We start from the raw sequence: 12226 nt of genomic DNA, 5'->3' as shown, positions 1-12226 counted from the left end.
GGTATATAAAATACAAGCAAAAATACAGTCCCTACCCTTTCAGAGTTTACATTCTAACAGAAGTCTAAAGAAATTAAGTAACTTGACCAAGGTCATCTCTGTGGTATTAAGAAGAGAAAGGATTCAAACCAAGGTCCTCTGAGTCTCAAACTTAACACTTTTTTATGGGAGAATATGAACAATATTAGCACATGCCTTCAGGCATGGATAAGTTGCAAGTTGCAGCCTGGAGTCAGAAAGCACAGATGCTTGCAAGTACTGAAGTTTACACACTGCAGATATAGTCCTACAATTCACAATACTTTTTTACAGAACAACATATTCTGTCACATAAAAGTCAGCCAAGGAGCACTTATAAAATGACAACGACAACGACGATGACTACTAGCTATTATGTAGTGCTTTAAGGCTTGCAAGGTGTTCTACATGCTAACTCATTTAACATCTTCACAGCAACCATACTGTAAGGTAGGTACTATTATTTTTCCCATTTTTACAGATGAGACACAAAGAGCTTATGTGACTTGCCCAGTATGTGTCTGAAATTGGATTCAAATCTTCCTGACTCGAGTTCCCAACTCAATCCACAACAACTATTTGTGTCACAGGCCAGATGAATGGTGTCCACACCTCTCCTTGGACCAGGCCACCTTCTGAGAACTGAGGGCTTGCAGACCCTTAGAACTAGCTCTGAAAAAAAAAAAAAAGGAAAAGCACCAAGCAGGAATGAAAGCCTCTCTTGGAGAAGGGTGAAAGAAAATGAGCCTAGAGATATATGTTCTGCCTGCCTTGCAGCCAGACAAATACAGCTCCTCACCACATGTGGTCCTTCTCTCCACTTGTGGCATCACATCCTTACATATGGGTGTTCTGTCCATTGGAATAATTTTTGGTTGCTTATATATTTTTGTATTGTATTTTAGGGATTGGGGGCTAGATTTTTTTTCTAAAAGCTGGAATGGGGGGGCGGAGCCAAGATGGCAGAGTGAAAGCAGTGACTTGCTTGAGCTCTCCTCCAAACCCCTCCAAATACTCATAAAAAATGGTTCTAAACAAATTCTGAAGCAGCAGAACCCACAAAAAGACGAGTGAAACAAATTTCCAGCCCAAAACAACCTGGATGACTGATCAGAAAGGTGTATGAGCATGGCTCAGCGCTGCACAGGCGCGCAGGCTGCAGCGAACCTGGAGCAGGCCTCAGAGGACTGAATCTCTGGCAGCTGTGGAGGTTTCCAGACTCCTCAATCCACCAATGCCAAAGACAACTTAGAAGGTCAGTGGGAAAAGTCTGTTTCTGTCAGTGCTGAGACAGGAAAGTGGGGTTTCAGCTCCATTCCCCAAGAGCTGCTTCCCGAGCTTCCAGCCCACAGACTGAGGGGGAATCCAGTGGCTGATCAGAGAGGGACTGCAGGGATCTCTTTGCCAGTGCTGAGGCAGGAATCTCTTGCTTTGCCCGAGTATGGATCTGGGTCACAGTTCTGGCAGTGCTGGGTGAGGAGGAGTGCTGGTGTGGTGGAGCTTGAGTGGCTGTGGAGAGGAACCCCTCCTCACAGTTACAGGACAGAAAGGAATTTGTGGTCACAGATCAGGAAAGGAGTAAACACCTCACCCCTTATCATACCACCTTGGAAGAACTGAAAATTTACAGGGCCCTACAAGTATCTCTGAAAACAGCTGTACAAACCCCCTAAGCCTGGGACAGTACATTCTCCACACTGGAAGCAGACTCTTACCTGAACAAAGAGTTTAAAACTCAAGTAATTGGCCGGGATCATGAGCAAGCAGCACAAAAAGAGTCAGACTATATTATCTTACTTTGGTGAAAAAGAAGATCAAAATATACAACCAGAAGAAGACAACAAAGTCAAAGCTCCTACATTCAAAGCCTCCAAGAAAAATATGAATCAGTCCCAGGCCTTGGAAGAGCTCAAAAGGGATTTTGAGAAGCAAGTAAGGGAAGTAGAGGAAAAACTGAGAGAGTGATGCAAGAAAATCATGAAAAACAAGTCAACAGCTTGCTAAAGGAGACCCAAAAAAATACTGAAGAAAATAACACCTTAAAAAATAGCCTAACCCAAATGGCAAAAGAGGTCCAAAAAGCCAATGAGGAGAAAAATGCCCTAAAAAGAAAAATTGGCCAAATGGAAAAGGAAGTCCAAAAGCTTACTGAAGAAAATACTTCCTTAAAAATTAGAATAGAGCAATTGGAAGATAGTGACTTTATGAGAAATCAAGACACTGTAAACAAATCCAAAAGAATGAAAAATTAGAAAACAATGTGAAATATCTCATTGGAAAAACAACTGACCTGGAAAATAGATCCAGGAGAGAGAATTTAAAAATTATTGGACTATCTGAAAGCCATGATCAAAAAAAGAGCCTAGACATCATCTTTCAAGAAATTATCAAGGAAAACTGCCCTGATATAGTAGAACCAGAGGGCAAAATAGAAATTGAAAGAATCCACAGATCTCCTCCTGAAAGAGATCCCCAAAGGAAAACTCCTAGGAATATTATAGCCAAATTCCAGAGTTCCCAGGTCAAGGAGAAAATATTACAAGCTGCCAGAAGGAAACAATTCAAGTACTGTGGAAACACAATCAGGATAACACAAGATTTAGCAGCTTCTACATTAAAGGACCAGGGCATGGAATATAATATTCTGGAGGGCAAAGGAGATAGGATTACAACCAAGAATCACCTACCCAGCAAAACTGAGTATAATCCTTCAGGGGAAAAAATGGTCATTCAGTGAAATAGAGGACTTTCAAGCATTCCTGATGAAAAGACCAGAGCTGAATAGAAAATTTGACTTTCAAATACAGGACTCAAGTGGAACATGAAGAGGTAAACAGGAAAGAGAAATCATAAGAGACTTATTAAGATTGAACTGTTTACATTCCTGCATGGAAAGATGATATTTATAACTCATGAGACCTTTGTCAGTATTAGGATAGTTGGAGGAAAAAAATTATGTATGTAGATAGATAGATAGATAGATAGACAGATAGATAGACAGATGATAGATGGCACAGGGTGATTGAAGATTAAGGGTTCATATCTGGAGAATAAAATTAAGGGATGAGGGAGGATTATACTCGGAGAAGAAGAAAGGGAGAGGTAGAATGGGGTAAATTATCTCACAAAAAAAAAACAGAAAAGAAAAGTCTCTTACAGTGGAGGGAACAGGGGAAGGTGAGGGAATGAGTAAATCTTATTCTCATAGGATTTGGCTTAAGGAGGGAATAACATACACATTCAATTGGGTATGGAAATCTGTCTTACCCTACAGAAAATAGGGGGAGAAGGGACAAGAGAGCAGGGGGATGATAGAGAGAGGGCAGATTGGGAAAGGGGTAATCAGAAGTAAATACTTCTGAGGAGGACAGGGTCAAAAGAAAGAATAGAATAAATGGGAGGGCAGAATAGGATTAAGGGAAATAGAGTTAGTTTTTCAACATGTCTACTATGGAGTGTTTTGCATAACTGCACATGTACAACCTATATTGAGTTGCTTGCCTTTTCAATGAGGGTGGGTGGGGAGGGAGGAAGGGAGAAAATTTGAAACCTAAAGTTTTAAAAACATGTTTAAAAAAAATGTTTTCACATGCAACTGGGAAATAAGAAATACAGGAAATGGGGTACAGAAGTCTATCCTGCCCTAAGGAAATAGAAGGGAAGGGATAAGAGAAGGGGAGAGAATAGAAGAGAGGACAGACTAGGGGAAGGGATATTCAGAATGCATGCCATCTTGGGTGGGGGAGGGGGAGATGGGTGAAATTTGAACTCAAAAACTTGTGGGAGTAAATGTTGAAAACTAAAAATAAATAAATTTATATTAAAATAAATAAATAAATAAATAAAAGCTGGAATGATTTACTTTTTGTCTTCTGCAGTTTTCATTTATTATTTCTTGAAATATAAATCTGGGGGCAGCTAGGTGGTACAGTGGATAGAACTCCAGCCCTGGAATCAGGAGGACCTGAGTCCAAATCAGGCCTCAGACACTTGACACTTAACTGCTGTGTGACCCTGGGCAAGTCACTTAACCCCATTGCCTAGCCAAAAAAAAAAAGTTCTATATACATATATATATATTATATATATATATATATATATATGGAAAAAACAGGCTTTTTAAAAAATTGGTTTTATGACTAATGTGAAAATAGGTTTATGAATATATATGTAGAGCCTGTGTCAGACTGCAAGCCGAATTGGAGTGGGGGGAGGGGTGAGATGGAGAGAAAATTTGGAACCCAAAATCTCATGGAAGTGAATACTGAAAACTAAAAATAAATAAATAAATAAAATTAAATAATTGGTTTTAAAGAACTCCAAAGGAATCCAATGTCCATTGTGTTTCAAAAGGAGCTACCTAACTAGTACTTTAAGCCCAAATCACTGTGGCTTTCATTGAATGACCAATAATTGTTGTTTGTTGATGCTTTAGAAGAGGCCCAATGACATCACCAGGTTATATCTAGACTTGCCTGTGAATTGCATTTAAGTGTGGCAGAGTTGCACAAAGTGGCCCACAAGTCACTGAAGTTCGGTGGCAAGACAAAAGTCAGGATGCAGTACATGACACTAGCATCTCTGACGTCTGATCAAGCTCTATACTTCAGCCACCATAATAAGGCTGAACAAATTGGAACAAATTGCCACTAGGGGAAGTCTTCACATGCTTGGGGTAGACATCCCTCTAACTCTCCAAATGGTTTGAGCCCTAAGCCCCCAGCCCAAGCCTCAGTGGCTCATTGTTTAGGTTCTAATGGCTTGGAATGAGTATAAATAGCAATTGTTTTCTGTTCTGACCAGAAATTTTGCAGGCTTTCCTCGGTCAGATATTTTTGTGATGGTAAATTAGGTCACCTTTTGTCTCAATTCTTACCTAGCCCTTAGTCAAGGAATGGGTTGCCTCAGATAAACTGAGGTCTGGGAAAGCCCTTATTTAAGAAGGGCCAAGGTCATCCACTGCATCCCAGGCCCCTGACTTCTGTCTAACACTGGGCTTAGATGACTCTGGAGTAGAGTGTGGATACCAACTTTGCACAGCTCTACCTCACTTAAATCCAATTCACAAGCAAAGTCAAGAAATCACTCTCATGATATCATTGGATCTCTTCAAGAATGAAGGTCACACTCACAATAGAAAATGCTGTCCATATCCAGAGAAAGAACTAAAAAAAGAAAGAACTAAAAAAAGAAAGAAGGTCACACTACAACAAACAAGATAATATACAGAATAAATTGGAGATAATCTTAGGGAAGGCACTAACATTAAGAAGGAAGTCGAAAGTATTCTTGCAGAAGGTGAAATTTTAGCCGAATTTGGAGGGACGCCAGGAGGGGACTACAGCCAGTGAAAATGCCCAAAGTAGGGGCAGCTAGGTGGCGCAGTGGATAAAGCACCGGCCCTGAAGTCAGGAGCACCTGAGTTCAAATCTGGCCTGGGACCAAACAGTTGACACTTACTAGCTGTGTGACCCTGGGCAAGTCCCTTAACCCCAACTGCCTAAAAAAGGGGGGGGGAAAGGTAAGAAAATGCCCAAAGTCAAGAGGTAGAGCATCTTGTGCAAGGACACAAGGAAGCCAGTGTCACTGATTCACAGAAGTGGGTGTATAGGAAGTAAGGTGTAAGAAGACTAGAAAGGTAAGAAGGCCAAGTTATGAAGAGCTTTAAAAGATGTTATAGTTGATCCTGGACATTAAAGGAGCAACTGGTGTTTCTTGAATAAAGTGATGACATGGTCAGAACTTTAGGAAGATCAATTTGATGGCTGATTGGAAAATGGACTGGAATGGGGAGACTTCAGGTAGAGAGGCAAACCGACAGGCCACTGCAAGATTCTGGGATAATATCAGAGTAGAGAAGATGTGGACCGGGGTATAAGATGTCAGCAACGTGGAAATGACAGAACTTAGCCACAGATTGGTTTGAGGGGGAAGAAGGTGAGACTCAGTGAGGATTTGAGGATGACACTGGTGCTGTGAGCTTTGGTAATTAGGAAGGTGAAGATGCCCTCAGGAGAAATAGGGAAGTTTTTAAAAGGACAAGATTTTAGGGAAAAGAAAATGGGTTCAGTTTTGGATGTGCTGAGTTTCATATGTCTACAAGACATCCAGTTCCACAAGATAGTTAGTGATCAGAACTGAAAGTCAGGAAGGATGTTAGGGTAGGAAAATACATCTGAGATTGATCTGCATAGAGATAACTGAAACCATGGAAGTGTAGTAAGGAAAAAGAGAAGGCCCACTACAAAGGATTGGGGGGGACAACCTGGGGTTAGGATAAAAAAAACAATCAAGCAAAGAAGACTAAGAAAGTTTGGTACTGCAACGTTAAGAGGTATCTCAAAGAGGTGGTGAGAAAAACACAACCGGAGTTTGGTAAGGTAAGAAATTTGAGGAAAGGTAACTCCAAATTTAAATCTTTCTTTGGGAAATGGTCAAGGCCACTTAGGATAAGCAATAAACAAAAGAAAACACACTCTTCTGGAGTACAGAATACAGACTACTGACAGAAGTCTATGGAAGAAATATGTCAGAAATCTCCATCAAACAAATCAGATTACTTGATCAATACCAATACTCCATTAATAGGGCATACCGTTAAAAAAAAAATTCTCTTCTGTCCCTCTGGGCTCAAGTAAAAACTCAGCTAATCGGAGACATTATCACCGCAAAGAATCAGAGAGTAAGCGGGCAAGGCTGTCTCTAACAACACCTAGAAAAGGTGTTCTGGTCTGGAGACCAGAAGCTGGACTCAGATTTGTGTTTTACATCTATTTCTCCACCCATACTCCTGGGTTGGAGAGGTGGAATGAGCAGAAACTGCAAGCAGCTAAGCACTTCGGGGTTTGGAAAAAGCTGCTTTTGGCTTGACCTACAGACTGGAAAAGACAAACCAGGTGGCAGGAGGAGCAAAGAGAAGAGAAAGGAAAGACAGGGAGCCCAGGACGGCTGGACAGGTGTATCAGCACACCCCTGCCTCAAACACTGGAAGGGGGGGGGGCCTGACGCCCGAGCCGAGGGTGGGAAGGAACAGGGTACCAGGAGGTCCCGCCGAGCGACGAGGAAAGGAAGCGCCTCAGGAGGGCCCTGAGGGCCTGGGGACCCCCGTCCTCACCTGGTTAAGCTCATTCTCGGCCGCGATCCGCAGTTTGGGATCGATGGTGCCCTTCAGCGCCTGGATGATCCGGTTGGGATCCATCTTCTCCCTCGCTCAGGAAGCGAGGGCTCCACCTCCACCTTCTCCGCAGGCCTGCGCAGCGGAGGGGCTGGCAACTTCGTTTTAGTAACCTCCTGCCTCCTCCCCCGCCTTTGTCCGGTCTACCTGAGGCCCAGCTTCTGGCTCCCGGCTCCGGCCGCCCCCACCAGAAACTCCTCGCAACGCGGCGCTGACTTGCTAATCCCCTTCTTGCCTCCCTCCCCCCACTCCCTCAACTCCCTTTCCATTCACCGGTTTGCGACAGCCGTGAGGGACGGGGGAGGGGGTGGGAGAGGATGGAAAGGAAGAGCTGCCTTCCTTTACGGCAGCCGCTCTCCGCTTCTCCCTTCCTCCTCCTCCCAGGGCATGGTACCACGCAGCTCGGAAGCCTCCATCTTGTTGTACGGAAAAGAGCTTCCCGCTAAGAAGGGCGCTCGAGCTCCGGGAGAAGGAAGACATACCCTACCATCCATCCAACCCCAGCTTCTTCATTCGTTGCCTGCAGGCTAAATTCCAAGTGGGGCACGTCTTGGGTTCATTTAATGGGAGAGGTGCAGCTGCCTCAGTGGTCGTGTTTGACCCTAGGAGTTAGAAAAGAGGAAAGGGCAAAACGGCCTTGCGTCCATCTCTGGGTTTTGACAGTGGCAACGAACTGTTTTTCCTGACTATAGTTCCAGTTTGAGAGATCCGAGACTCAGTTCGTCTCCTATCTAAAGACCCTAAAGAAATTCCGGTAAATATTTAACAGCCAGCTGGGAGGGGGCAGGGGAAGTAATGAAAGTACTCAGGAAACACTTTGGGGTTTTTGTTTTTGTTTGGTTGGTTTTTGACACGCAACACTTTGAAGTTTAATTCACATTATTACCATTTCCTCCTTCGCTTTGTTAAGACAACCGACCAAACGACGGATCAAGCCGTGATTAGGTTTTGGCGATTTCGAAGTGCAAATGCTCTCAGGGAAAATTGAACAATCACCCCTCCTGAGCCAATCTGAGCTGGTTCCAGCACCATGCCTCTTCTCTCAGATGGGACTTGTGAAAAATCCCTGCATCCTCTCGGATAAAAATGCAAAGTGTAGGAGCTAGTTGTAAAACTTTATTGTCTTTGTGGAAACTAGATCAGGTTCAAAAATAAAGGTAAAAGGAGCTGAGTCCCAGTGAAGTCATTGGCAAGAAAGAGGAGTTCCTAGGCCATTTAATGAAATAGTGAGTTATTCAGGAGTGAGGAAGTGTGGCCTTCTAGGTCCTTGGGTTCAGCCTTTTGACTGAGGCCAAATTTTACAGAATAAATCCTTTTATTATGTGTGAAGTTTGGATTCAGTCAAAAGGTGGCACTCGAGGACCTAGAGGGCCACAAGTGGCCCCAAAGCCTCAGCTTTCCCCCACTCCTGAATGGTGGTATAGATTTGGTTAATCAGATTTTAGTTCAATCCTGACTGGATGAGAGAAGCTATAGAAAAACTAATATGTTTGATGAATTATTTAGTTTTCTGTCCTACCCTTTATTTAATGATTGATTAAAAGTTTGTGTGATTTAAAATAATTTAAAATTTGTTGAATATCCTTAAAAATCGCTTCTATTAGGATCTCCTGAATTTAATATAATAAAACTAGTAAAGTCTTTGTTCACTTTAGTACAATTTCTGCCTGTCAATGAAGAAAATTAATTTCAATATTGTATCATTTAATTATTAATATTAATTTATACTATTCCCTTCTCTGTTCAAAGGCCATCTCTTATACTAGTTAACAAAGAAAACCCACTCAGTCCAGTCCAGCTGAGGAAACATCATTCCTGCCTCTCCCAAGAAGACACTGTTTCTGTTTGCCTGGTAAAACTGAGTTAGTCAAAAGCTATCAAGAGCTACTTATTTGCCCTTGTTCCCTACCTTAGAGTTTGGGATGCCCTAGCTCACAAAGGAGAAAAACAGACAGAGAGGTTTGGATCAGGATGGCTTTCTTTGCCCAGATTGCTAGAGGCTGCTAAATCTCAAGACCAGGCCTTGTTCCTCAGATGACCTTACCCTCCACCCTGCCCATGATGAAGTAATCAAAAGGCATTGAGAGCTCTTAACCCACCTCCTCCTTAAACACCCACAGATCAGAGTTGCCATTCACTTGTCAGGGGAAGTCCATATCAGAAGGGGAAACAAGGAGATTTAAAGTGACACAAGACACTGCCTTTTTGTCTTTGGTCACCAAGAGAAACCACTGAAATCAATTTGATTACTGGCTGACCTAATTAATAAATTGATTTTTATACCCAGAACTTTGTCTCTCAGGATTTTATTCGAGACATCCTGTCAATAAACACTTACTAAGTGACTATATGTGCCAGGCACTATACTAAGCCATGGGGATACAAAGGTAAAATACAGTCCTTACTCTCAAGAAGCTCAATCTAATTGAGAAGACAAAATGCAAGCAATTGTGTACAAACAAGCCAGATATAACAGAGAAATTGGAAATAATGAACAGAGGGAAGGAACTAGAATTAAGGACTACCATGTAAGGCTCCAAGTGGCTGGGTCCCCTATCCTTCATTGTGAAAAGTTCATTATAAAATGTTTTCATATGTTTTACATTTTTCTTCTTTTTGTTGTCCTTTCATTTTCATCCTTAAATGCCCCTGGAATGACTTTTCTTATTTGGGCCTCTTACCAAACCAACATTTACTAAGTGCCTACTATGTACCAGGCATTGTGCTAAGTACTAGGAATTCACAAAAAGGCAAAAATAGTCCCAGCCATCAAGGAGCTCAAAATCTAATGGGAGATAACACATGCAAACTAACATGTACAAACAAGATATTTCCAAGATTAAATAGGAAATAATCTCAGAGAGAGGGCTAACATTAATGTAAAAGGGCCTGCCTGGGCATGAACAGATCTCCTAATATGGAGGCTCTCAATGTCACCAACCATATGTGTTGGTGTAGCCTCCTTTCATTCATTACCTAGCCGAAAACACTATGTCTTCAGAAATGCCCAGACTGGACAGTCTCCTTCCTTTGGGCACCTTCCTGTTGACTTCATAGGATGAAGATCACACTTCATCCATAGTGTGGGTGCCATGACTGAACCAGGGAAGGGAGAAGAATTTTATTCCCTTTCTCCCTCTTTTACTCTACTCTAAGAAATGGTCCTAGGAGTGTTTGTTTCCATTGTTTTGTTTGTCCTCAGTTTTAGGTGCCAATGGTGAGTCCCACTGGACCCAGAAGTTTCAGCAGGAAGAATGTTTCGTCAAGCCAACCAGACCAAAGGGAAACCCTGGAGATTTTACCTGGGACTTTAGTACAGTGATGGGGTTGAACATGGAACTGGGACTGTGTGTTCTATAGTCATGGTATCAAATAGAAATGGGACCACTAAACCTTACCTAAGGATCCCTGCCCATTGCCAACTTATTGACTTAGAAAACTACAGGAGGTGGAGCCAAGATGGCAGAGTTAAAGCAGTGACTTTGCTTGAGCTCTCCTCCAAACCCCTCTAAATACTCATAAAAAATGGCTCTAAACAAATTCTGAAGCAGCAGAACCCACAAAAAGAGAGTGAAACAAATTTCCCGCCCAAGACAACCTGGATGATTCATCAGAAAGGTGTATCGCGCCAGGCTGGGAGCACAGTGCAGCCCAGTGTGGGTGTGCAGGCCTTAGCGAACCTGGAGCAGGCCTGAGAGGACTGAATCTCTGGCAGCTGTGGAGGTTTCCAGACTCCTCAATCCACCAATGCCAAAGACAACTTAGAAGATCAGTGGGAAAAGTCTGTTTCTGTCAGTGCTGAGAAAGGAAGGCGGGGTTTCAGCTCCATTCCCCAAGAGCGGGGGGGGGGGGGCAGCTGCTTCCCGAGCTTCTGGCCCACAGACTGAGAGGGAATCCAGTGGCTGATCAGACAGGGATTGCAGGGATCTCTTTGCCAGTGCTGAGGCAGGAATCTCTTGCTTTGCCCTTGTTTGGATCTGGGCCACAGTTCTGGGCGGCAGTGCTGGGGTGAGGAGGAGCACTGGCTTGGTGGAGCTTGTAGTCATTGTGGAGAGGAGCCCCTCCTCACAGTTACAAGACAGAAAGGAGTACTTGTGGTCACAGGCCAGGAAAGGAGTAAACACCTCACCCCTTATCATACCACCTTGGAAGAGCTGAAAATTTACAGGGCCCTACAAGTATCTCTGAAAACAGCTGTACAAACCCCTGAAGCTTAGGACAGTATATTCTCCACATTGGAAGCAGACTCTTACCTGAACAAAGAGTTTAAAACTCAAGTAATTGGCCGGGATCATGAGCAAGCAGCACAAAAAGAGTCAGACTATATTATCTTACTTTGGTGAAAAAGAAGATCAAAATATACAACCAGAAGAAGACAACAAAGTCAAAGCTCCTACATCCAAAGCCTCCAAGAAAAATATGAATCAGTCCCAGGCCTTGGAAGAGCTCAAAAGGGATTTTGAGAAGCAAGTAAGGGAAGTAGAGGAAAAACTGGAAAGAGAACAGTGATGCAAGAAAATCACGAAAAACAAGTCAGCAGCTTGCTAAAGGAGACCCAAAAAAATACTGAAGAAAATAACACCTTAAAAAATAGCCTAACCCAAATGGCAAAAGAGTCCAAAAGCCAATGAACAAAAATGCCCTAAAAAGAAAAATTGGCCAAATGCAAAAGGAAGTCCAAAAGCTTACTGAAGAAAATACTTCCTTAAAAATTAGAATAGAGCAATTGGAAGATAGTGACTTTATGAGAAATCAAGACACTGTAAAACAAATCCAAAAGAATGAATAATTAGAAAACAGTGTGAAATGTCTCATTGGAAAAACAACTGACCTGGAAAATAGATCCAGGAGAGAGAATTTAAAAATTATTGGACTATCTGAAAGCCATGATCAAAAAAAGAGCCTCGACATCATCTTTCAAGAAATTATCAAGGAAAACTGCCCTGATGTACTAGAACCAGAGGGCAAAATAGAAATTGAAAGAATCCACAGATCTCCTCCTGAAAGAGATCCCCAAAGGAAAACTCCTACGAA

General features: G+C 42.6%; 1 protein-coding gene and 1 long non-coding RNA gene across 4 annotated transcripts in view; one reads left to right on the top strand and one right to left on the bottom strand.

Moving 5' to 3' along the window:
* The window catches only part of IPO8 (importin 8), a 149172-nt gene extending 141769 nt beyond the window's left edge, over positions 1 to 7403 (bottom strand). For 2 of the 3 annotated variants that reach the window (XM_020975801.2, XM_020975804.2), the window contains exon 1: positions 7133 to 7396. In XM_020975801.2, the coding sequence (XP_020831460.1) occupies positions 7133 to 7216 (84 nt within the window). In that variant the 5' untranslated portion in view covers positions 7217 to 7396. Of the gene's footprint in view, positions 1 to 7132 lie in introns of all 3 variants that reach the window. The other variant, XR_013487451.1, reaches the window with a different exon arrangement.
* A 156-nt stretch (positions 7404 to 7559) lies between these two features.
* LOC144457871 (uncharacterized) lies at positions 7560 to 11805 on the top strand. The gene is made up of 3 exons (XR_013487461.1): positions 7560 to 7946; positions 8942 to 9044; positions 10395 to 11805. It is a non-coding gene; the product is annotated as an uncharacterized LOC144457871 (long non-coding RNA).
* Positions 11806 to 12226: the final 421 nt, after the last annotated feature.

This window comes from Phascolarctos cinereus, unplaced genomic scaffold, assembly GCF_003287225.1.
Source record: "Phascolarctos cinereus isolate Bilbo 61053 unplaced genomic scaffold, phaCin_HiC Scaffold_1;HRSCAF=81, whole genome shotgun sequence".
NCBI classification, from domain to species: Eukaryota; Metazoa; Chordata; class Mammalia; order Diprotodontia; family Phascolarctidae; genus Phascolarctos; species Phascolarctos cinereus.
This window is presented reverse-complemented; position numbering and strand designations above follow the sequence as displayed.